The 25,455-nt window shown below is 40.0% G+C and overlaps 1 protein-coding gene across 1 annotated transcript in view; it reads right to left on the bottom strand.

The window, feature by feature from the left end:
• Nucleotides 1-2,879: 2,879 nt before the first annotated feature.
• Nucleotides 2,880-25,455, bottom strand: part of LOC306755070 (helicase ARIP4-like) — a 33,177-nt gene continuing 10,601 nt past the window's right edge. Inside the window, exons 2-22 of the mRNA XM_079239317.1 lie at nucleotides 20,188-20,431; nucleotides 18,585-18,718; nucleotides 18,237-18,410; nucleotides 14,894-15,102; nucleotides 14,310-14,492; nucleotides 13,905-14,038; nucleotides 13,022-13,218; nucleotides 12,654-12,857; nucleotides 12,379-12,517; nucleotides 12,075-12,252; nucleotides 11,742-11,960; nucleotides 11,530-11,648; nucleotides 11,262-11,386; nucleotides 10,283-10,382; nucleotides 9,964-10,169; nucleotides 9,593-9,768; nucleotides 8,786-8,982; nucleotides 8,454-8,653; nucleotides 8,219-8,308; nucleotides 7,854-7,949; nucleotides 2,880-7,693 (exon numbers count right to left, since the gene is read on the bottom strand). Coding sequence (XP_079095443.1) covers nucleotides 6,624-7,693; nucleotides 7,854-7,949; nucleotides 8,219-8,308; nucleotides 8,454-8,653; nucleotides 8,786-8,982; nucleotides 9,593-9,768; nucleotides 9,964-10,169; nucleotides 10,283-10,382; nucleotides 11,262-11,386; nucleotides 11,530-11,648; nucleotides 11,742-11,960; nucleotides 12,075-12,252; nucleotides 12,379-12,517; nucleotides 12,654-12,857; nucleotides 13,022-13,218; nucleotides 13,905-14,038; nucleotides 14,310-14,492; nucleotides 14,894-15,102; nucleotides 18,237-18,410; nucleotides 18,585-18,718; nucleotides 20,188-20,431 — 4,394 coding nt within the window. The 3' untranslated portion in view covers nucleotides 2,880-6,623. The remainder of the gene's footprint in view (nucleotides 7,694-7,853; nucleotides 7,950-8,218; nucleotides 8,309-8,453; nucleotides 8,654-8,785; nucleotides 8,983-9,592; nucleotides 9,769-9,963; nucleotides 10,170-10,282; nucleotides 10,383-11,261; nucleotides 11,387-11,529; nucleotides 11,649-11,741; nucleotides 11,961-12,074; nucleotides 12,253-12,378; nucleotides 12,518-12,653; nucleotides 12,858-13,021; nucleotides 13,219-13,904; nucleotides 14,039-14,309; nucleotides 14,493-14,893; nucleotides 15,103-18,236; nucleotides 18,411-18,584; nucleotides 18,719-20,187; nucleotides 20,432-25,455) is intronic.

Here is a 25,455-nt window from a genome sequence, read left to right as displayed (position 1 = left end):
CATCCGGTTTGAAGACTATGGTTGAAGATGGTTTGTAGAGGCACTGCCAGCTCAGAAGCACAGTCCCTCAGGATTCTTGGCGCTACTCCATCAGGTCCAGCAGACTTCCCGATGCGAACCCTCTGTAGCTCACAACGCACCTCATCCACTGAAAAGGCAGCAGCAGAGGTGGAGTAGCCGCTGGGTGGAGCAGAGCAGGAGGGAGCAGCAGAGGTGGAGTAGCCGCTGGGTGGAGCAGAGCAGGAGGCAGCAGAGGTGGAGTAGCCGCTGGGTGGAGCAGAGCAGGAGGCAGCAGAGGTGGAGTAGCCACTGGGTGGACATGTTGAAAGGGCAGAGTCAAACCTGTTGTAGAAGCGATTGAAATCATTGGCCATGTTGGTGTTACCAGGTTCCATCTTTCCCTGGTGGAGGAATACAAGTATCTTGGAGTTCAGCTGGACAACAAACTGGACTGGAAATGCAACACTGAATACATCTACAAGAAAGGTCAGAGCAGACTGTACTTCTTAAGGAAGCTGAGATGGTTTAACATCTGCACCAAGATGTTGCATATCTTCTATAAGTTTGTTGTGGAGAGTGCACTCAGCTTTGCAGCATCTGCTGGGGTAGTAGCATCAAAACCAGAGACTTGAAGAGAATCAACAAACTGATCCAGAAAGCTGGTTCTGTGCTTGGAGTAACGCTGGAGCTGATTGTCCAAAGAAGAATGCTGCACAAGCTGATGAAGATGATGGAGGATTCTTCACACCCTCTCCACAACACAGTGAAGAAACAACCAAGTGTGTTCAGTGAGAGGCTTCTTCAGGTCCGATGCAAGACTGAAAGATGCAGAAGATCATTCCTGTCAGCAGCCATTAGTCTCCGAAACAAGACCTCCTCAAATTAATTATTATTATATACTACAATATTAAATTTCCCTTGGGGAATAATAAAGTATTTTTCATTTCATTTCCCTAACCCCCCATTTATTACATAGGGCCACACTATATAGCACATTACATAGTGCACTCATTTTGTGGACAATTTGGGCACAAAGCTGGCAATTTTCTCCACGTCGCAGATCACTTGATTGCCAGCTGTCACCACAGGAACCACCACTCGTGGAAAGAAAAAAAAAATCCTATATTGTATTTCTTTCTTTCTTTGTTGCATATTTCTTCAATAAATAAGGATATAAAATGAATTTTCTATATTTTTATAACCTGTTTTGACGTTTGTGTCACTAGCGTCACTTTGAGCTCCTGCCCGCAATGCATTGTGGTCTATATCAGGGATCCCAATCCTGGTCCTAGAGGACTGGTGTCCTGCAGGTTGTTTCAAGTGTCCCTGCTGCACCACACCTGATTCAAATCAGTGTGTATTTAGCAGACGTGCAGAGCTTGTCTGAGTCTGAGTCCGGTTTGTTACGCAGGAACACTTGGAAAACCTGCTGGACACCGTTCCTCGAGGACCAGGGTTGAGGATCCCTGGTCTATATTGATCCGTCTAATTTGATACAGTGTGAAGTGAAGCAGCTTCAATAATAAGTCAAGTTTCACCATGAGTTTATGTAAAACTCATTAGCTTTAAAACAGCACAGGTCAGCGTGACATGTAGGCACATCCCTGCGTGTACATGGTTTTTTCTGAGACACTGCCAATGTGACATAAGACAGGAAGTTGTCAGTATTGATTGGGCTGTCATGTAGCAGACACTGGAAACTGGTGCAAACAGCCACAGCAGCAAAGCATGCTGGGAAGCTCCACCAGCCAGTTTTCAGTATCAATAGGGCTGCAATGTACCGGACTCTGGCAACTGGTGCAGACCTCTAAACCCTGTTGGAGCAATTTGCAGCACATTATCCAAAAACTGACCAATGGCTGAGCTTATTTTTTTTTCAGTGTCCAATCCAAATTATGTTTAAAGGTTTTATTTTAAGCCAATCACAAGCCTGAGTTAATTTTTACAAAATGCTAAATGCTAAATAAAAGCTACAAAGGTTTGCAATGACAAAAGTCATAGCACACATCTCATGCCCAGTGGGCATTCACAGTAATAACAAAGAATAAAGAGAAACTGGGACTCAATAGTGTGAATGCGATGAATCCCGTTCACTGATTACCACATGACATGGGCTCTTTAAAGATCAATCAAAGATGCAGAAACTAACCGACCACTGTTGCAGGTCCATCTTTATAGGTTCTCCTAATCCAGTGCTAAGCCTGGAATTAAGAACCGTCAATAAGCTGTCTGGCATTGGCTGTGAAGATTTTTTTATGGGCACATACTTAACTCTGCTGCTCATCCTACAAATGTACTTTATTCACAAATGTGACACAAGGAAAAATAATTATTGGCATTTTGATGTATTCCCAAGAGACATTGTTAAAGAAAGGAAATAATGCACCAAACACAAAATCTCCTCACTTGTGCTAACTTCAGACTTCATATTGACATTTTTCAGACTAAGTCATTGAAACATATTAGTAAAAGAGGCTCAATTATATACAAATGTGTAAGAGAAAATATGTATACATTTTCAGTCAGTCTGTAAAGAATTGTTTTTGGCTTCTCCCTCTTAAAAAAAGGAGAACAATAACCTTTAAGAAATGGAAATTTGCAGCGTATTGACTTGTGACAAAGGTTTGCCTGCCTGATTATGGATAATCCACTCATTTAAAATTCACTCTTTTAAAAAAAAAAAAGCTTTCATCATGTTATTTGATTAATGCCATTGTGATTATGTTTAATTATATTTTCAAACACATTAAACACTATTATCACAGTGAAATATAACACTTTCTCCTTCTGAGATTTGCAATAGAAATATAGCTCACTGTAAAGGTATTATTCAGACTGTTCCTTTCACATAACTCAAAAAAGTTACAGTCACACAAAAATAAGGGATTCATTCATTTTATTCTGAACAATCAGATTACATCACATACGTCACAAGAACCAACAGACAGGTCACATACAGACAGTTCATAACAAACAGGAAACAGACGGAGACTAAACAGCAACCCTCACTCAAAGTCTTAAAAAATGGAAAGGCAAGCTCTCATGCATCAATGGATATTGAAAGAAAGCAAGAAAAAAAAAAGTATGTAATGATATTTATCCTGCTTGACGATACATCCCAAATTAAAGCACAAACACACACTACTATCCCAATCTGGCAATGCCTGTTCAATGTATCTATAGCATATGACTGATTTAGAGGCACATTTTAGTTCTATGTCGTTGCTACAAGGTGATAGCAATATCATTTTTACACTTAATGCAGTTTTCTGGTTTTGCCTTTAAACATGCATGTTATCTAGTAAGCTGAGCTGACCTTGTCATTTTTTTCATCTCTGCAAACCCACTGGCTTTCTGTGTACAGGACATACATATATATATATATATATATATATATAAAAATAAATAATATGAATGATCAGATATCTGTTAAATATCTGATATAACTTTTGATGAGAGGTTGCTGTGTTCTTCACCTACTTTTTTTTTTTTTTTTTTTTTTTGGGGCTGCTTTTGTAAAAAGAATAAATGTTTTGTTATGAGGCTTATATTTGCAGGTCTGTTTATAGGACCTGAAAATATCAGCAATTGCGTTTTTTCCTAGAAGTATTGCACAAGTGTTGTCGACTTGGGCGCCAACACATGCTTATCTGGAGTGACCATACAGGAACCCCATGTTACTACTGCTGCTGCTGATGTCAAGAAATTCGGAAAAATACTATGTAGATCATGTTTCTTTTATTTACCAACTTCAAAAGGAAAAAAAAAAAAAAAAAAGCAAACAAAAGCAAACAAAAAGATCTAAAAGTCATCCAAAGTCATACATATGCATCAATAATCTAAACAACAGGCTTTGAACAGAGCCAATCCTCAAAGACAGCAGGTTTTAATCTTCTTCTCGGCTAAAATGGAATTCAGACAGTTGGCTTGGCGTGCCCGATCACATCGGTTTGTATAAATAAATACATAAATTCAAGTAAAAAGCTGTGAAACTATAGAGCGGTCAGTCTGCACAGCAAATGCTGAGCTGACAGTTCAACAGTTCGACATGAGGAAACTCGTTTGCCATCAGCCGATGACACAAACGGACAGTTCTGATGATATGGTGATGAATAACCAAAAAGTAAAGGAAAGCACTTGATACCATTTCTTTTCAGCTGATGAGGGATTGAACTTCCTCAGCTTTTGACCCAGTATTTGCTACTGAGCCTACATGGCTCAGAATATTCAGGCTAAATACCAAAACTTGTATCCCAATTGTCCGAGCTAACATTAAGAAGAACATACTTTCCACGTGGCTCAGTGTGTCAGAATGTCAACATGTCTCTTGTGTCTTTTTTGGGTTTGTCCGTATGAGGAGTGGATTGATTATCCAATTCAATATTTACTCTATCCTTCTTAAAGATCCTGGATATTATGTGCCCAGCAGCACACTAACTGGTTGATCCACATGTCCACAAGTTCTGCAATGGTTCACATGTGTTGGGTCAGACTGGCTGATCGTCAGGTCTTCCATAACTTAATAAACACCAAACAGAAAAAAAAAAAAAAAAGTGTAGGGACAGCCATACTAACATAACCATAAAAATATTACAAACAAGTTACTGAAGAAACAAAAAGACATTGTACAAAAATAAAAATACTAATGAATAAATATGCACCGTCATAAATAAATTATTTTGGTAAATTCAAACATTGTAAAAGAAGAACAAAAATGAAACATGAGTAAACTAGTTTCTGTGTGAAAAACAGATTTGTGGAAGAAAAACAAGAAATGCTTAGACTTGATGATGTTCAGAGTTTCATGTTGAACTAAAGAGCGAGTGGTTTTTAAAGCTCTCGCTGCCACCACAAAGGAGAAGAAACAGTGTTGATCATCAGAGTGGCGGTTTGGGATTAACCTGAAGGGAATCTGGTCACATCATGAAGCTTTTCCAGGTTTTCTACCAGGAAATACAGATTTGTGTCTCGTTTACAGTGCAACGATGTGCGGATGTGGATATGAACTCCTCAACTGGAGTTGTAAAAGATGCTGTCGAGAGTTGCAGAGGTGGACTGGACTTCAAACTGCTCTGCACTGATAACTTATTTGGTCTCTTCAGACACAACCCTCTTTTATGGAGCTTCCTGATGTGCATTTCTTGGTTTCGGCAAAGCAACACCATCTCTCCAAAATGAAAAAGAAAGAGAAAAATTTGGTTTGACATTAAGCTCTGTTCACAAAACAAGATGAGACAGAGAGAGGAAAAAAGAAGAAAACTGGTGACATCTGTGTCAGAACAAGTTACCCAACTGAGTAAAATGTTTTCTTTTTTTTCTCTTTTTCTAATTTCTGATTTTAACGATTCCTTTTGTAACCTTTAAAAAACACAACACGCAGCTACAAACACAGTAACGACACGAGCGTAACCAAAACATGGGGCTGCAAGCTCAGTTCCTCTGGGGTTGTACAAATACATATAGGCTTGAGTGAGTGTTTTGCATTTTTTTTTTTCTTCTAGGCTACAGTAAGACTGTGGGTGAGATCAGATAGCCGCTGCGACTGTCTGTCTCTCTCTACCTCTCCTCTCTCATAGCTAACATTCAGAAAGACAGAGGCAAAAAGGCATTTTCTGTTGGTTGTTTCTCCGCTACAAGGAGCACACCTCGCTATTTTTTTTTCTTTTATTTTCTCATTTTCACCTGGCTGTTTTTAGGCAAGTCGATTTTCTTTAAAAAGTAGATTACGTAAAAATACAGTCCACATACAAAAACAGAAAACTTACATCATCTCACCTCCCGTGCCTAAACAGAAGGAGTCTTTCCAAAAAGGCCTGGAATAAAGGCATTTAATTAAGCGTACATTCTTCCATTAGTTATTAAGTTTCAGTAAAATGTCTTTAACCTCATCCTCACCAAGCCTCAACTGTCTACTGAACAATTCAAGATGATCCCGTGTCATCTTTTGTTTCCTTCAAGCACACAGTTGTACAATACCCCTGTCCTGGCAGTGAATTATTAAGTTCAAAATGCTTTCCAAAACTTCTGTTTGATCTTCTGACCCTTTCTTCCTCCGTGTTAGGAAATATTCAGTAGCAATATTCAAGAAGTGACAAACAATACTGTTTCAGTTATCTCACAAAATTTACTACCAGCTACCTTTTTTTTTTCTGAACTCCTCCACCTCATGGTCATCTTTTAAATTAGAAAGCAAGAATCGTGACATTAAGCAAAGATGCAGAACTAGAATCTCTAAAGCCACAGTACCACTAGAGGCCATTTGTTGTCACTACAGGCGCACGCGCAGCAGTACTCAGTCCGCTGATGAGCATTAATGCTGGGATTGGACAAAAAAAAAATTAACTTTGGAAGCTCAAAAGTCCACTGATTTTTATTTTCTTCTCCCTTCTGGATGTCCAAACACTTACTCAGGATTCACCCACAACATTTGTCACTCTGTGTCCATGGCGATCACTCTCCAGACTATTTCTTCAAGGCAGCATGGGTGACTAGAGCACGTACTTAACTCGTCAATGGTCCTTTATTCTTTGTTCATTTCCCTCGTTGCCTTCATGGCAGACCTACTGAAACCTGTTTTCTGGCATGTATGGTATCATCCTGTTGGTTGGTTCGCTCGAGTCTCACTATCCCCTCACCTCAATTACATCATCATCATCATCATCATCATCAACATCGTCATCAGAGCTGCTAACATCCCTGCCGTTGACTAAAACCTGGGCCCTGTGGCCGTCAGATCGGGCGGAGGGGGAGAAGGACGAAGGGGAGGATGAGGAGGAGCTAGAGGCAGCATTTGGAGGGTACTGAGATAAGAAACTGGCTCCAGCTGGGCCAGGAGTGGCGGCTGGACCTGGCAGCCCACCTGGGAGCATTGACCCTGAGTAAAGGCTGGCCAGAGATGGACTGTATGAGAGAGGGAAGCCGGGTGGGAGCATCCCAGCCATGCCAGCCATGCTGGGACTCAGCATGAACGGCGGCAAGGCTTTGTCTGCAGAAGATGACGATGATGATGAGATGGTGGGAGCACTGGTTGTTGCTGATGAAGAGGAAGATGAGGAAGTGGGGACAGTGCTGCTCAAGCCAAACAGGTCTGGGTACATGTAACTGGGGACACCCAGCTGGGCATGGGGGGGCTTGAAATAATGTGAACCAGACCCCATGAACAGTGGATGTCTCAGTGAACCACCCAACATGGCAGAGTTGAGACCCACGGGGGGGATGCCATAGCCCCCAGTGAAGGGGAATCCTTGTGAAGACAGAGGAGCGGAGGACTGTTTAGTGCCAGATGGCTGCTTACTGGCCCGCTCATCCAGAGATGGGGGAGAGGCTTTGCGCTTTGTGCCTATCCTCAAGTCTTGAGCAGCACTGGTGTCCATATTGGGCTGGATTACGGTCATAACAGAGGCATCATGGTGGCTCAAGCTTCTGCCAGGACAAGCGCTCCCACTGCCGTTGGTCTGCAGCAGTTTGGTGGAGGGCAGGTCGGTCATGCTGCTCTCTGCAACCCTCTCTGGCTGCACAGCAGAGGCTGCAGCGGCATCCTCTCCTGTGAGACCCGTGTAGCGCTGCAGTTCGTTGATGATGTCCGGGCTGTCTGGCGAAACAGGCCGGGGCAAAGTCTTGGAGGGTGCCAAGTGCTTCTTGTCAGTTGATAGGCAGCCATTGGCTGTGACTTCCTGAGGTAAAGCTTGGGAGTCTGAAAGAAAACAGGGATGTGTGGCTACTTTAGGGAGATAATCAAAAGCTTTACACCAGCAGAGCTTATTTAAAGAGTCTTATATTACAAAAAACATGTTGTCCAGTGTAAAATGACTTCAGATGGTTTAGTTGTTTCAGTTATGAGTAAGGACACCTACCTTTGGGAGGCGCTGCAGAACTTTCCTCTGTTGTCTTGGCCTTGTTAGCTGCTCTGATGGCAAAAATTCGGCCATCCGACGTTCTGATGTAAGTCCCTAAAAAGTCCCAGAATGATTTATTTTCAGTTTGCACAACTAGAAGTAGATTTAAAACAGATTAACGGTTTAATGTAATTTTAAAGGCAGGGTTTTCCAGAATTTATATATCAGCGTAAAGTTACAATTTGACAGTTTAAAAACCCTGAAGTCATTTTGTTTGTCATCATATCAGACAAATATAAGAAGCAAATCCTCACACATGAGAAGCTGAAACAAGTAAGCTATTGGCTAGCATAGAACAGTTTTTAAGGACTGTGGTATCGTACCTTTTGTACCCCTGATAACATGGATGCTTTCTCCAGCTGGGATTCTGGCCTGAACATCTGTTGAGCTGTTGGTACCTGGAATCACTATGTCTAAAAAAGGATAAACACAAAAAACAACCATTTAGGTTTATGCTAACATTAATTGTCATTGATTATAAACAGAAAGAGTTTAAAGAAGGAGATGAAATGGAAATTTAAAATGAAGAAAAATGAGATTCGAGCCTAATGTTCTCACCAGTAGTAGTGACAATTTTCTGTACGAATACTCCAGCTTTCTGCAGGCAGTTGACAGGAAAGCCTCCATGGCTGGATCTAGAGGAATCACGATTTGGAGCAGAACTGGAAGATGCCTGGTGGGGCATCACGGGAACTGGATTTGACTGGACTGGTCGAACACTGGCCACTGGTTTGTCCTCAGTGCGAGTGGGAGGGCGCCTGAGCAGAAAGGTATTTTTCTGTTACTCAAGTCAATTCTTTCTGAAGTGGGTTTAGATGTTATTTTACCACAAAACAATACAGTAGTCTATGAATTAAACAATGTTTCGAGAATGATTTCTTTGTGCTGACCAATTTCTTTGGCTGAAGGCAGGGATGTTGGTGAGGCTCTGGTCACAGGCAGGGTAATAATGAGCGTAGGATGGGCGGGTGTATGGCACCGAGGCCCTTTTCTCCTCTTCATAGCCCCTTTTAGCTGCTTTCTTCTCAGCACTGCTCAGCTTCAGCTCCTTGCGGTCCATCAGGAGGGACTCATGGGGGAAGGGTTGCTGGATAGGAAGAAGGAGAGAGGCTATGAGTGCTTCAGTCCTCCCGGCAAGCTCTATTTATTCTTCTTTTTCAGAAATGAGGAAGAGTTCACTCACATTTTGCTTGATTGTGTAAAACTTAGGATCTATATCTAGTATAGTTTCCTGAAATCTAAAGTCAGGATATTTAAGAATATTCCCAAATCCAGTGAATTATTGACCGATAACATATTGAGTGGCCTACTGTAGAAAAATGTCACTGAGGTCTGTGACGGCTTTGTTTCAATACTGTTTACTAATATCGAAAGCAGTCTTTGTACTGAACCTCAGAAAACAAATCCTGCAAGCCAGTGAAGCCAATACTGCAAAACATTCACATGTGCTTTGGTTTTTATCATCTCTAGAGGATGAGAGGACAGAAATGCTCAATTCCAATCTCTTAGTCACATCTTTATTTTGCAAAGATGCTCAGTTTCATTTGGATCAAGGCCATCTAATGGTTCAGCATTAGTAGATGACCACTACTCCTTCATCTCTAATATTAAAGGGACACATCATCTCCTGTAGTGAAGGAGAAAAGGACTTGTGAGGGGAACTAGGATTGGGCTAAAAAGCCTCTTCTGTCCATTACCTTGGTAATGAGGTGAGAATAAAGGTGCAGAGCCTTCTGCAGGACACTCTCCATGCCATCCTCTGGCTGCAGCTGGACCTGACAGGGGTCTGGTTCTTCCTCCACAAAATGAAGAAGAGATTCTACTTCCCTCCTGGTGAAGGTCAGCACGGGGTTCAGATCATCCACAACACGATCTGATGGAAGATGAGAAAATAGATTTATTTATTAACTATTTCTTCAGTAATCTGAGATTGAAAACAGTGATCCAAAATGAAGTTTGTGCTGGAAATAACTTATTTAACTCTTTAAGACAATACAAATCAAAACAATATTGTGCATTAACTTTAAAAGGTCATTATTCCACTGTAGGTGGGTCTCCACTGACTCACCTGACATGCCCTGTTTGGAGATCTGGCGGTCATAGATCTTCTTCTCCAGTGTGAAGTCACACACCAGCCGGTAGATGTGACATGGCTTTCTCTGTCCGTAGCGGTAGACGCGACACACAGCTTGGGCATCGTGGCAGGGATTCCAGGAGGCGTCAAAAACCACCACACGGTTTGCCCCGATCAAATTCACACCCAGACAACCAGCCCTGAGTCGCAGAGAGGTCAACAATGAGCTCATGCTTCTTATTTCTAAACTATTCTCAGATGGTTTTACATTCATTTTTAAGTGTGTGTATTTTTTTAAATTTGTGTGTCCTACCTGGTTGACAGCAGGAAGACCCATGCAGAGGTGTTGGAGGGATCATTGAACTGGTTTATCAGCCTTTCTCTCTCTGAAGCTGTTGTGCTTCCATCCAACCCTATAAAAGATCATACAACCAATAAGGAGTTACTAAAAGTATGCAGCTACTATTGCATGCTGTGTGAGTGGTCAATTACCTCAAGTCATTGAATATTTTATGTTATACCATGTCTTGTTCTCTGTGTTTATTCCGTCTCTTATTCCCTTTGTTTTAGCTTATTCTACAGGTTCTCCTTTAGTTTTATAATTACCCACTTAATATAAGCCAATTTTAGTAGCTTTAGCTTATAAAGCAATTTTATCCCTGATTCTTTATGAACTCATGAGATTTGTGATTACTTTATAAATAAAACATAGGAAATATTCCTACAAAAAACATGTTTGTTTCATTTTGAACAGTTTTAATCAGCTTCAGGAACTTAAAGACTAATTTAGTATGTTTTGCCATCTTTAACAGCTCTGTCTACAGCTTTAAGATATAAGAATATTATTAGATACAGGCCATATTCTTCAAAATATTCCCATAACAAAGACCATCACTACACATGAGCCATCATGCTTGGAATCAAAATTAATTCAATTTAATAAAGTCGGACTATTACACAGATTTACCAGCAGATGGCAGCACTACATGTAAGTCTATGAAAACAGGAGCGCCAGTTTCAAACAACATATATGCAGGTGGCAACAGAAGCTGCTCCCAAAACAGATTGCACATATTTATCATGGTTCTAAGTTTAGATTAGCATATCATAGATAAAACTGTACCTCTGCATAATATTCTGAAGATCTTGCCATCTTTCACTGAGCAACATCTAATTTGCCTCATGTCGTTGCCTCATATGCATTAAAACTGTGCTGTATTGTGTAGTTTCTGAGGTGAAAAACTTGTTCATAGATGTTTGTGTTACCTAAATCATAACAAATGATGACCTACTGTAATAGTTGAGGTTGCGGACCCAGTTTTGGTGAAATCCATCTTTGCAGGGGGTGTAGGGTGAAGCAGGCACGGGTCTCTTGGCCAAGAACTCTTCGATCACTGTAAGCGTTGATAAACTCTGACTACAAGAGGCAGAAAGAAGTCGAATGAGACATTTCATCTCAACATCAAGCCTAAATGGCAGAAACAAAATGCAAAGCAGTTTTCCAGCTAAATATGGCAGTATAGTTGAGAAAACCTACATTTATATTGTCTGAACTTTTACCTAAATACAAGGAGTTTGTCTCCCTTTCTGACACTCTCCTCTATGAGGTGGAACAGCAGCACCATCTTTGCAGAGTTCTCCAGGATGCCGGGCTTGTAGTCACACATGATATCCTTTGCCTAGTCGTCGTAGAGGAGACACACATGTAACCAGATCAGATGATGACACAGCTGATGTCATGTAAAAGTTTAAAATCTCGAGCGAACACATACCCATTCATAAGTGATGACCTGATTGGCTTTCTCCTGCAACTGATTGAGACTCAGTCCACCAATAGGGTTTGGATTGTCTAAGTTCTTTGACTTTTGCGTAGGCGCTGTGGGACATCGGGCTTGTCCCGTCGAAGTGATGTCATCAAGGTCCAAATCCTGTTCACTTGCCAGATTTTCCTTCTGCAAAGCCTCATACAGCACATCTGGGTGGTTCCAAATCTAAAGAATGGACATTTAGTTTTGGATATGTAAAAAGCAGATAATATAGGAATCCAATTATAAAAAAAAGAAAACATCTAGATTGAATATTGGACACATTCTTTCTCGTTTCACCTTGCAGCAGACACAGAATGCCTTCAGTGGGTTGAGGCTGAGCCAGCCAGTGTTTCCCGCCTCTCTAAAGCGGTTCATGAACTCTGTGTAGAGCGCTCTCTGCAGTGGAGACAGACGAACCAGGATCACATGCTCCTCCTTAGAGGGCAGTTGGTCCCTCAAGACATCATGGCCTCGCCTGGATTAAAGATAAGTTATTGTTAATATGTAACAAACCTCATAAAAAATGAAAAATTGAGGCATGTTTAATGAATGCTTCGGTGAAACTCTGCCCCGAACCACCCCTGCGGAGACTGACGCTTACCTCTGCACAAAGCCCTCCAGCAGGCTGTGGAGGACATGGCTTCTGTACCTCATCAGCTGGATGTCCTGAGGCGTGCTGTCCACACACTGCCCGTTCAGAATGGGACGCTCAAACATGTTACTGAACTCCTGCCGTGTACCTGAAATGTATTAAAAAAAATACAGTAAAACTGTTGAACATTAAAAAGGAAACAAAACCTGCAACTCATGAGTGACAAAAAACAAAACAAAACAAAAAACACAAAAGAAAAAACAAAAACAGATATTGTCCCATACCCAGAAAATCAGGACGGACAAAGTCGACCATGCACCAGTACTCAATTAGGTTGTTCTGGAGTGGATAGCCAGTCAGTACCACACGGCGACGGGTCCTGATGTTCTTTAAAGCTTGAGATGTGCTGGCATGGCAGTTCTTGATGCGATGACCCTCATCACATATCACAACATCGGGACCAGGCTGCGCCAAGGCTTTCTCAACACCTTCACAAATGACAAGACTTTGATGAGATTTTACACAGATGCTCCTATATCCCATACCAGACCCTCTGATAGATCTACTTGATTTTCTCCCTTTGATTTCCCTTCACAGTCCTGTCTCTCTTTCACCTCCCTGTAACCACCTTTGCTTTTCTTGTCTCACCAACCTTTAAGTAGTTCCTGCTGTTTGTCTTCTTCATCCAGGTCAATGACATCATTTCCTGACATTTTCTTGCTCCTTTTCTTCCTCCCAGCCACAAAGCTCTTCTTCAGCGACAGGAGGCGGTACATCTCATAGCCCATCAGCAGCACCCCACCATCCCGGGCCCAGTCCTCCACCACCTTGGCTCTAGTTGCTGTGTTTCTGCATAGTGTCAGAAAGGATGTTAACAGGTCAAAATTTCAACAATAAAAATACTTTCTGTCAATACAGAGCAACACCAGAGTTTTACTGCTCTTTCACAAGTTAAAATGTGATTGAAAGCAATTTGAATAACATGATGAAAAGGGAAACAAATGAAAACATAATGAAAGATGATCTTATTCGAGAGAGAAAACTAAATTTACAGCATTATAAAGCATAACTCTCAGGAAAGAGTTCATCAGGTCACTGATGGGCTGTTTCAGGAAGCTGCTCTGAGCTCAAAACATTCCTTCCATCCCTAATCCTGAACACTCTCACATACACAATTTCTTTCCATCATGAGCAGCTGTTGGGAAAGAGGAAACTAAAGAGGTGGAAAAGATGACAAGCTGGAGAGGGATTATGGTTCACAAGCAGGCCAAAAGTGCAGCTTAATCTTTTTTGAAAGACAGAAGGGAAGTTTCCTCACAGTCCAGAGATAACATGTGAGGGAGGAAGACGGCACCTGTAGGATTATTTCAAAAATCCCTTTTCAATGTAAAAGATTAGTCTCTAACGTCTCTAATGGTCATCTTAAAGGAAGATGTGAATCTCCTTAGCTCGCTCGACAGAACAGGTGGTCGGACGAAAGGAAAAAGCTTTGTAATAGGTTAAGGTTTATAAAAGTGATTATTTACGTCACTCACTTGTGTTCATCGTTGAGGATGTGAACCTTAAAAGTGCGAGGTGTCACCAGGGTGTGGTCGGTATCTGGAGGTAATGCTTCAGGAGGGGGGACCCATGCGTTGAACTCTGATAGCCAGTTCTGTAACGTGTTCACCTGGAATAAAAACAGCAGGTAAATAATTTGTTTGTTTTTTCCTGTTCTTCTTCTAGTGTTCTTGTTGTTTCTGTTCATCTTTAATAAGGTCATGAAATTAGATGATCCAAAATAAATGACTTTACTTACTCTTGTACAAAAAAAAGAAAAAAAAAAAAAAGATAGCAGCCTTGTACTATTTCTATACATTTCCTATGTAATTCTCCATATTTACACTTTTAAGTTGCTGAAATAGTCAAGAAGTCTCATCACAAAATCCACAGGTACTTACAGGTACGATGGCGAGCACCGTGTGAGCTTGAGTGTGTTTGAAGAGCACGTCAATGAAGGAGATGACCTGGAGCGTTTTGCCCAGGCCCATGCTGTGCGCGAGGATGCAACCAAACCCAGTGCTGCTGCTGAAGCGCTCCACTGACTCCACCAGGTTGTCGTACAAGAAACGGATTCCTCCAATCTGAAGAAGAGAGTATAGAGTGTGAAATATAAAGAGGAACAATATGATGAAACATTAAAGAAAGTTGAGTGTGATTGTGAGGTGAAAAGACACAAGTGTGTGTACACAGAGAGGGGGAAAACAAGTAAACTAAATTGGAGAAGGAAGCCAGACAAAAAGGCAAGACAGATGAAGATTCAAAAGGAACAGATGGCAGAAAGCAGCTGCCGCTGCTGCAAAGCAGGAGTAATATGTTAGGATTCCCTGTACTAAAATAAAAGGGTCAGAAATATTAATTTTGCTGAAATGATTAAAAAATATGTTCTTATTACTGCATGTTTTTATTACAAATCACAAAAAAATGACATAAAAAGCAGAAACACTGAATGTTTTGAAGCTGGTTTCCACTGCGGACATTGTACCTGGTGAGGTTTGACTGCTCGGGCCAGCTGTGGCAGCAGGAAAATGTCCTTCTCTTCAGATGGATGGTTTAGATTTATCAGCACCCTGCCGTGGCAGTCCGGTTGGTTGTGGGCATCGTTGACATGAGCACCGCTTTGCTCCCCGTCTCCCTCGTTGGTGGAGATACGACTGATGCCATCATCCTCACCTGAGCTCAAATCTATGACATCTGAACAGAAGGATGGGGAGGTAAAAATGGAGCATTAAGGAAGGTCCAAAATTTAGACTACAAACTTCTGCTCTACTTCTAAAAACAGACTTTCCTCTAAACAACTGAATATTGATCTGAGCATGTGGATTTGAAAAACATTTCCAGGACCATTTTAAAAGACATTATTCTTCGCGCAGCATGTTGATGCGTTACTGAAGTTAGTAGGAGTCAACTCAAAGGTTGTGAATTAGTAATGGGAACGAGAACATGAGATCTCACCAAATTTCAGTCTAAAGTGAAGTTTTTTAAACTTGACACAGCACAGATGATTTTGCAGTGATGCAGCATATTTCTTTTCATATTATTTTGCTGCTTTTCTGGTTAGTAAAGGCACTTCTTTCTGCAATTAAATGTAAAATTATGGGCTTTGAAGAGTATTTTATGTATTTAAATATATCTAGACAGTTTTTGATTAAAAATACACACACCGCAAGATTTTATAATCAGGATGAATTAATAAAGAAGTCTGTAAATATGAAGAACTACGTTTTGCATGAGGAATTCTGAAAATCAAAAACCCTGAACTTTCTCTACATTTTATCATTGGACTGGATTCTTTTGTCGTGATTATGTAGATAACTTATAAAGAAAAGTTATGAAAACACTGGTGCCACTCTGCGTGTGTGTGTGTGTGTGTGTGTGTTTGTGTGTGTGTGTGTGTGCGCGTGTGTGTGAGAGATGACTGAAATCCACATCTGATAAAAAGGAACTTCAACGTCATGTGTATCAAATGGTGAAAGTTACACAAGCTGGCAGCCTACGAGGGCGCGTCATGAGGAGATGGCGTGTGTGTGTGTGTGTGTCAGTATGTTAGTATGTGCGAAAAAGAGGGAGCGAGCTTATATAACAGTGGTGAATGGCTGGTTATACAAGTAGGATTAGAGTGGAGGGGGAGACTGGTTATGCAACCCCAACCAGAAATGTCACTGTGCCACTGTGGTGTCTGTTCGCTATTTGCGTGTGTGTGCGTGTGTGTTCTGGCTCAAAAACCAGGATTAGCTGGTTTTATTGCTGCCCAGACCCACTCTCGTCTGCCCTGAAGACACCCTCTCATTTCATCTTATTGCCCTCTCTCACTTTGTCTTTCTCTGTTTCTCTGCTTCTGCTTACTCATCTTTCTCTTTCCTCTCCCTCCCTGCTGTTTGTCATTTACATGTCAGGAGTGTGTGTGTGTGTGTGTGTGCATGCAGTTTGCCCTCTCCATCTCTGATATTCGTGTATTTGTGTCCGACAGAGTATTTATCATCGATCCTCCCAAGTTGCTTCCTGTGCGTGAGCCTGTGAGCGAAAGTGTGTGTCTGAACATTTGGGCAATCAGGAAACGATACACGATGTACCCTGTGAAGGTTTTAAATGTTCTGATGCACATGGTAGCTAATCTGCAAATACTCTCCATTTAAAAACAGCCACCAACACAGACACACACACACACACACACACACACACACTTGCACACTAGGGGAAGTCGGGGGAATTTTGACCCAAGGTCCCTTAGTAATTGAGTTTAAACTGTTTCCAAAAAAGCTGTGTGGTTTGATAACCCTGAAAAGAAAGGACTTGTTATGGGAAGTAAGTATTAAGTAATTTGTTTGTTTCTTTTGAAAGCAGCCACATTTACAGAGTTTGAAGAAGCATAAAGTGAATATTGAGTGCAGAAAAAAACCCAACAGAAACTGGGACTTTCTTATTATCTTGTTATTTCCCATCACACTAAACACTGCTCCTTCCTTCAATATTTGCGTCTTCTCTTCTGATATGACTGAAAATGGATTCCAGCCTACAAGTCTGTGGCTTTGAAGGAAAAAAAAACCCAACAAAAAACAGCTGATGACATCTTTTTAAGTGTCAACTGACCAGACATTTTAGGATCGGAAAGCAATTTGAAATGAAGTGTGTAAGTAATAAAACTGTTTTTATTTGACTAAAGCTGCTTAGCCTGATCACTGAGAGGGAGAGGGAGAGAGAGAGAGAGAGAGAGAGAGAGGGAGAGAGAGATGGTTTGGAGATGTAAGGTTTTCACTTGGCACAGGCAAACCACTACACCTGTGACATTTCCACACATACCCTTTATTTAGAAGCGTCATCAGTGGGTTCTTTTTTCAGGGCCTGTAAATAAACTGGGCTGCTGAAAAGTCAGAATATACGCTGCTATAATAAATAATAACCTAGATTAAAATACTCCTCCTTAACATCCAAATGTTTGCTTAAAAACAGAAAATACATGCACACATTCACATTTATTCCAAACGCAGGTTGACCTTAGTTTTACAAACAAATTGTGGGAGTCTACTGTTTGCAAAATGTTTTGTAATTTCACAGATGTGCACTCAACATGCCCACTGATGTTCTTGCTAAGACACCCAACAGTGTGATGGGAACATCTTAAATTCCCTGCTGTGTGGGCAGCTTTATGAGACATCTGAAATAAAACATGTTTGGCCAAGAGAGATAAATATACAATTTCTGGAAAACTGGACAAAGAAAGCAAATCCTTTTTAACAATCCACAACGTACAGCGAGTGATCCTGACGTAAACTTGCTCCCAGAGAAAGACTTTACATGATTAGGATGCAAAAGTATTTAAAAACAGATTCCAATTGTGCAACTTTTCTCACTGACGTTTTTTTAACAAATATTTTTTTTATAAAAACACACCTGAATGGCATGACAGAAAGCTGTGCATCATCCCCAATAAGTTTAATCTGTAAATGTGATTTTTTTTTTTTTTTTGTATTTCATCCATAATTTTATTTTATACGCTGCATTAATAATTTAACACATCTCATTTAAGTATTTTAGTCGTTTACATCTTTGAGATATTCTTCTAAATTCAGAATAAAGACTGAAGCACCCTGAATAAAACTCTGGTTTTTTTACACTCAGTAGCACCTCCGGTAAAAGTTAGCGAGTCCTTATTCGTGAAATAAAAGAAAGTAGAAGAAGACGAGTGTGTGTGTGTCTTAGAGCTGATTTCTAGACGCTTTTCCTCACAAGGATTAATACTGAAGAAAAACTAATCTAAGCTGATCTGAACCAGGCTGCCTTTTTTTGGTCTGTGCCCCTTTTGATGTGTGTATGTGAGTGTGTGTTACCTGTTTTGTGTGTGTGATCTGTAGCAGTACAGCTGGGTATTTCAGTCTTGCTGTCATCCTCGCTGATGCCCGCGCCACTCGAGTCCAAACAGATGACATCCGGTCTGGTCAACTTCGCATCTTTCTGCGATGACACAGAAGCCGACGATGACGGAACATGTTCGGTAATCTTGCCTGAAAAAGGGGACAAGAATCATAATTTGAATTGCATGTAATGATACAAATAATTTGATGTTTGAATAGTAAGTAAAAGGAAGATGGAAAGTTCATTAGAGGAGACAGGAATGTATTCAGATTCTTGGAAAAATAGGGAACTGCTGACAGCAGGATTTCTGTGTATCCTCTTACCAATAGTGTATTCAGGCAGTAGCGGTACGGGAAAATCCTGCTTTCTTTGCTCCTCCAGACGTCGCCTTCTCTCCAGCTCCTCCTGCTGGGCGGCTTTGGTCACTGCTTCCAACTGATGCTCCCTCAGTAACTTCCTGCGCAGACACAAAGAATTTCCTGCTGTAATCTGCATATTCTACATAACAACAGCTTCCATATTAACTAGGATGACACAGACCCTTCTGTATGTTTGCTTTTATTCTGATGAATTATTCTCTTCGGAAATGCACATTCAACACATTCAAGGCACGTTCGTAAAGAATCAGACAATGTGTTGCTTTCTGTTAGATCTGTATGCAAACTGGAACAAAGTGAGCATTGTGAACCATTTTCATGGCTTATAGTATTCTATTGAAAAGGTGAAATTGACCATTTTGGTCAAGTCCAAGACTAAAAAGAAAAAAAAAAAAAAATCTGGATGACCTGTCAGCACAAAAAGACAGAGAATGATCTGCTGGATGATGCAAAACAAGTTTGAGATATTAACAGACCTTTCTTTTTGCAGTTTCCAGTTGACATGTGTTAGAGCCTATGTAGGGTTTCTGTCCCTTCATATTCTGTTGCTCCCTCTAGTTATCATAGTAATTTGACAAATTGTAAATAAATAAACCCGTTTATAGCAAGAAAAAACATCATTGAAATTCTTGGAACAACTACTTGATTTGCGCTTGAAACAGTAACAATCAAAACAAGTACAAACTCTCAAATGGTTAGATATTTAATCAACAAGGGAATGAGAGCCTGGGAATTAAAGCCACAACTCAAAAACCTAAAACACGCTACATGTTAGCCTTAAAGATGCTGCATAATAAATGCTGCGGCATTCCTGAGGTTGGGCTTTATGATGTTTACTGGCAGTCAGGAGGAGTAACGCTGGAAACTCAGCATGTCTGTAATCAGTGCCAGACTTCATCTTACTGCCGCGTGTTGTAGAAGTTTAAAATTAGGAAAAAAAATCCGAGGATGAGAACAAAGGAGAACAAAGAAAAAACATACAGTGCTGATATATTAAATCTGTAATGCGTCAAACAATGCATTTTATTAAGAATACAGTAAGTGTTGAATAAGCAGAGTGGCTGTTAGTTTACTCTGCCCTTCAGCAACATATTTCGAGGATTGTGTGTAATGGCTTTCATTTCAGGGTTGGCTGGTTGCTATTTGAAAAACAGTCACGACTCTTTAAAAAAAAAAAAAAAAATTCAAAATGTTTTTTGTTTAAAGGTAAAATAGGCAAAACACAGAATTCGCCTTGAGGTTTTAATGAATTAATTTGCTGCTGTTCCACTTCTCTTAAAAAAAATAAAAAGATATAATCAGAATTGTTTCTGTATTATCAATGTGAAAGTTTTATCAGAGAATTTTGTTTTTCCATGACCGTTAAGATGATTTATAACTTTAATAGTGAGCGAGACATGTATAATCAAGCTTTCATAATGTCATTAGAGACACATCTGAAGCTTTAAGAAGGTGGCAGATTATGTTTCTTCAGGATTCCTGCTGACTAGACATGTGGGCATCCATTTAAGACCATGTTTAATGTTCAAAGTACACTTGACTTCAGTACCTGATGTTTCGTCTCATGTGAGCAGGTTTGGAGCTCCGCTTCTTGGTTCCTGTCAGGGTGGAGGGAGGGTTGGGGCTTTGGCTTTCCAGCCTGGAGTGGGGTCTGGAGATGGACTGCGAGGAGGGTGGGTGGGCCGGTGTCTCTGCCAAAGGTGAGGTAGATGGGGAAGGGGTGCATTGCCACACAGCTGGGTCGCCGCCCTGAGCCTCATTCTCGGAGCTGAAGGGGGCAGTGTGGGATTGGTCTGTGAGGAGAAGACAAGAGGAGGGTGGGTAAAGGTCATTCTAGTGTGACAAAGTAGCAGATCTTTTCAATGTGGACAGAAATATTCACAAGACACGGTCTAGGACTTCAGATTCTCTTCTGATATTCAGATTATCACCCACCATTCTAAATCTCATTTCTCCCCTCCAAAAAGTCATGCTAGTACTTTTTAACTTTAAAACAGCATTTATCTTTGCTAAAGATTTGTAAAAGACACTGAATTTAAAAAAAAAAAACCCATACAATTTAAGCCACTGGAGGAGTCAAGTGACTATGTTTACCATGGTGTTATTGAGAAAGCTTGTGAATGAATGGTGGACAGCCCCGGTCCTGGAGGATCGCAGTCCTGCAAGTTTTAGATGTGTCCCTGTTCCCACACACCTGATTCCAATTATTGATGCACTGCATCAAACTTAATAAGTTGTTTCCATGTGATTTCAATCAGGCACGTTGGAACAGGGACAGGACAGGTTCCCTTCCCCTGTTCTAAATCCATATAGTAATTCATTTAATGACAAAATGAAAGCTACTACTAGGTGCTTTAAGCTAATAAAACAGGGGTCTACTGCAGTACTACGTGAATAAATGAACCAAAACAACCTGAAGAATCTGTCTGAAGCTAAGAAAAATAGGCAAAAATTATATTTTACTAATTGTTTCAAAACCTTTTAAATGTAAAATCAGTTCCCATCAACAGCGAATGTAAAACCAGTTCCCATCAACAGTGAATGTAAAACCAGTTCCCATCAACAGTGAATGTAAAACCAGTTCCCATCAACAGTGAATGTAAAATCAGTTCCCATCAACAGTGAATGTAAAATCAGTTCCCATCAACAGTGAATGTAAAATCAGTTCCCATCAACAGTGAATGTAAAACCAGTTCCCATCAACACTGTAAATCTACTTGCAAAACACAGCAGCAAAACCAACATTCGAGTGTGATAGATCTAATTTTCCAGATACTTCCAAAGCTGATGATTTGACTAGTATGCAGGCTGATGATTAAGTTATAATTTGTGTTTATGGAAAGAGTAGCATCTCTGTTGACGAAGAGAAAAGCAAGAGCTGATTCTGGAATAATTCTAGGTCTCCAAAGTTACAATAACTAAAAGGCTTGCATAACAGGGTGTTTTATAATACTTGATGACTCAGGGGAAATGGAATGAAATGGTATTTCACTGTTACAGATTAACAACAACCACCACATACATCAGGATCTTCTACATGCAGGAAACCCTCTCTTATTAAGACTATATTGTATCATACGATGGCTGTTTGGCTTTCTGTTGCCGCCTCTCTCCCGTTTTTAAAATGACAATTAAAGTTTCAATCCTGTTGATACTAACTGTCAGTGAACAAAAGATAAATCTAAATAGTAAAGTGACATGGTCGAAATCAAGTTAAACATGCAGCAATGCAAACTTAGCACATGTCTCTTTATCTTTTTTTTCTTTTTTTATCTGTTCACTCCTCTTTTTAAAAAAACAAAAAAACAAAAAACAGCATATGGACCAGCAGCAACCATATAAAACTGGTTATGAAAAGTATGCTTGACAAAGTCTGAATCACAAGCTTCTTACTATAATCTCTATTCCTTATTAAAGGGTCAGAATCTAATTCATTTTTAACTTTTTTTTTTTGTTAAAGGCAGATCTATAAAAACTACTATAAATATATATTGTATATGACCTTACACTAAACTGTTTTGACTGCTGCAGTGCTGTTGTTGTGAGGCAGCATTATGAGCACCTGTTTTTAGATGTTGGCACGATGTTTAACTGTGTATCTAGAAACAGCATAAACATGGGGAGTCCTCTCTGAGACATGAGAGAAACCATGTACAGCAAACTTTGGCTTGTTTTTTGCAAACTAGTCTACAGATTTTTGTATCTGCCTGCCCCTCATTTTCACCTTTCTTTTTCCCTCCTCTTCTTCCTCTTTCTCTCTCTTAGTTGTTGCTGCCAGAAACACACTGAACCAGATCTGAAGCTTATGTAAGAGCTGGATCATAAATATGGACTTATGAAACACGAGACAGCACACCAACACTGACACGCATACATATTCCTGAGAAGAAGTGCTCATATAAGGATTTTATTCGATAAAAAAATTTTTCACACACATGTTTAAACATGCAAAATGCGTTGGCCATCCAGCCAAAAATCTGCCTGGGATAACTGGACAAATAGGGGGACCCTGCCAACACACACATTATTAATTTCAACACAAACACATGGAAAAATTCAGCAACGTCATGCTCACTGCATTACACTTGGCATGGAAACATACACGTTTGTGCACACACAAACGCATATCGTTGACATAATGGTGTATGGAAGATGGTGATGAGTTCAGCGAGAACTGAAAAACAACTTACGTAAAACACCCTTTCAGCTGTTCAATGTGGCAACAAGCTTCTTGACCTGGCTGCTATGGCAACAGCTTTTCTCTATCACCATCTGTGTGTGTGCGTTCATCTGTCATTGACAAACTATATGCGTCTCAGATGGCTGTTTCAATAAAATTTATTTGGAACTATTGTGATATTAGTTTTTGATCAACTGAGAAGGGAAAAGCACAAAAAAAGTAAATCTGATGAGGCTGCACTGTACTATAATCCAGCACTTCAATAGCAGTACTAAAAGACAAATAAAGATTAGAAATGTTATTATTTCTTCATTTGGACTAAAAACAACTAACCATGAACAAATGTACTATTTTAAGAATAAATACTTTCTTGTCAGTTTGAACTTTACATGCGTAAAGAATTTTAATTACACTCATGGTTCCTTCAAAATGGCAGTTCATGCCATCCAACTCTTTCATCCCAACTTAAACGCCTCTATAACTGCAGAATGGACGTCATAAAACGTTCTTGATATATGATGCCTTATGATTACAGTTATTCCTTAAGCTGCCATTTTGCTATTAAGAGGTCTATATTTCTCCAAAATTACAGGGCACAGCTGGGTTCACAAATTCATGGAACTACAAGACTCACTTTTGACCACTTTTCTTGCAAGAGCTGCACAGATAAAAATCATACTAGTAAAAAATCCCAAATATTACTGTTTAGGGGTGAAAAAAAAAAAAGAATCGAAAAATCAAATATCGGGATTTTTTGATTCACAATTTTAAAATAGATTTTTTCCCCCCTAAAAATTCATTTTTTTCAAATAAACAAAAATAATCCATTAGGAAATTTTTGTCATTTTCATTGTTTTTATTGATCTTTTTACTTGCCTCCTTGGGAATTATAGCAGCAGAATGATGGTTTAGCTACTGTGTTGTTTTTTCCTAATTGAAATCAAGAAAAATGACTAGTAAAAATAGTTTACTTTTTTTTTTTTAATCCACAAAAATCAGCAATATTAAAGAATTGTGAGAATCACAATTTAAATCAAATCGGCATCCAAAAAAATTGGAATCGAATTGGGACAAAAGCGTATCGTCACAGCCCTACTACTGTTAATGCCAGTAGAATGATTCTCTCAAATATACTCCATACAGATAGTTTTGATATGTAATAAATCAAAACACAGGTGAAAGGGAGGAGCTTTTTCGGCTCTTGTTCACAAGTGAGTTAGTACATGAAACAAAAAAGGACACTGAAATCAACCATAGATTTGGTTGTAGTACCTGCACCAATGGGGTGACAGCGCCCAGTTTGGCTATTGGGAATAGCGATTAAATGACCAGTTTCTCTATATACTGACTAACCTGTGGCCATGAACTGTTAAAAACGGACTTGAAAAAATCCACAAATTAGCAGGAAGAAGGGATCTGCAGCTCCTTCGCAATGACAGGAGCTGGCTGCTAAGCCCAGCTAGCATGTCAGCATATTGATAACATTTAGCAAACATCATTCTTAGAGAACATGAGCATGTCTGTAGTCTTTTAGTCCAATTTAGACTTCATGCTACATAGTGTGTGATTACGCTGCATAAAATAAACATTTTTAGTATTCATGCATCAACATATTTGGGTTTTTTCTAACCGCTACTGAAGACAGCAATGTTAACTCGACCACTCTAAATGCTTTTTGCACCTATAACATATTAAGCTGGAACTGGTGCATGGTTCTGCTTGAATCAAAGTCGATCTGGGACTGATACGCCACTTAGCCAGACAGACAGTTCGGATCAGAAGCCAAACAATCCAGCATCATGGTTGTCACCACTCAAACCAGTGGGGCTCTAATTACAGCTGATTCTCCCTTGCTGACCTGATATTTACAAGCACACACCCACATGGAGCTCAAGCTTTTTATAATCTGTGAATTATGAAGAGGAAGAGTCATTTTACACGTTTCTTACATGAAACTAAATACACTTCTTATGGATGTTATATAAACATTATATGAAACATAAAAGCAGCAAAACACGTTTTTACTGCAACAGATTTGATTTTCACTTGATTACCATCTCTATCCCATTTTTCTTTTCTCCAACTCTACCTTACACAACAGTTATATAACAGTTCCTGAAAAGCACAGAGCCTCACCATTGCCACACACACACACACACACACACACACACACACACACACACACACACACACCACACACACACACACACACGGGACGAGACACTGAGGGGGCAGGAAAAGCAAAGGAAAAAGGAAAGCAGAAAGATAAAAGCATGGTCATCATTCGAAATGAAAGAGAGAGATGCACTTCAAAGTGGGTGTAGGTGAAACACACACACACACACAGACAGACACACACACACACACACACACACCTCTCCATACACTCACAAACATTAATAAAATATTGCAGTCACACACATTAACAGGTATTTGCGCACAGACAGAGTTTCTAGAAAGGACCATTTCCTGTGCTGCTCAGGTCAACAGGACAACAAATCCAGGATTAATTTACCGCAGAAAGAGGTGCCTTCGTTAAAATCTGTTACGAAATAAGATTTGCAAACACCTAATGATTGGAAATGTTTATGTATATTTCAAGCTAAATATGTTTTTTTTTCTCCTCATAAACAAAGT

This window comes from Telmatherina bonti (genome assembly GCF_933228915.1).
Source record: "Telmatherina bonti genome assembly, chromosome: 4".
In the NCBI taxonomy this organism is placed as follows: domain Eukaryota; kingdom Metazoa; phylum Chordata; class Actinopteri; order Atheriniformes; family Telmatherinidae; genus Telmatherina; species Telmatherina bonti.
The sequence above is the reverse complement of the archived record's forward strand: the minus strand, read 5'-3'. Positions and strand labels throughout refer to the sequence as shown.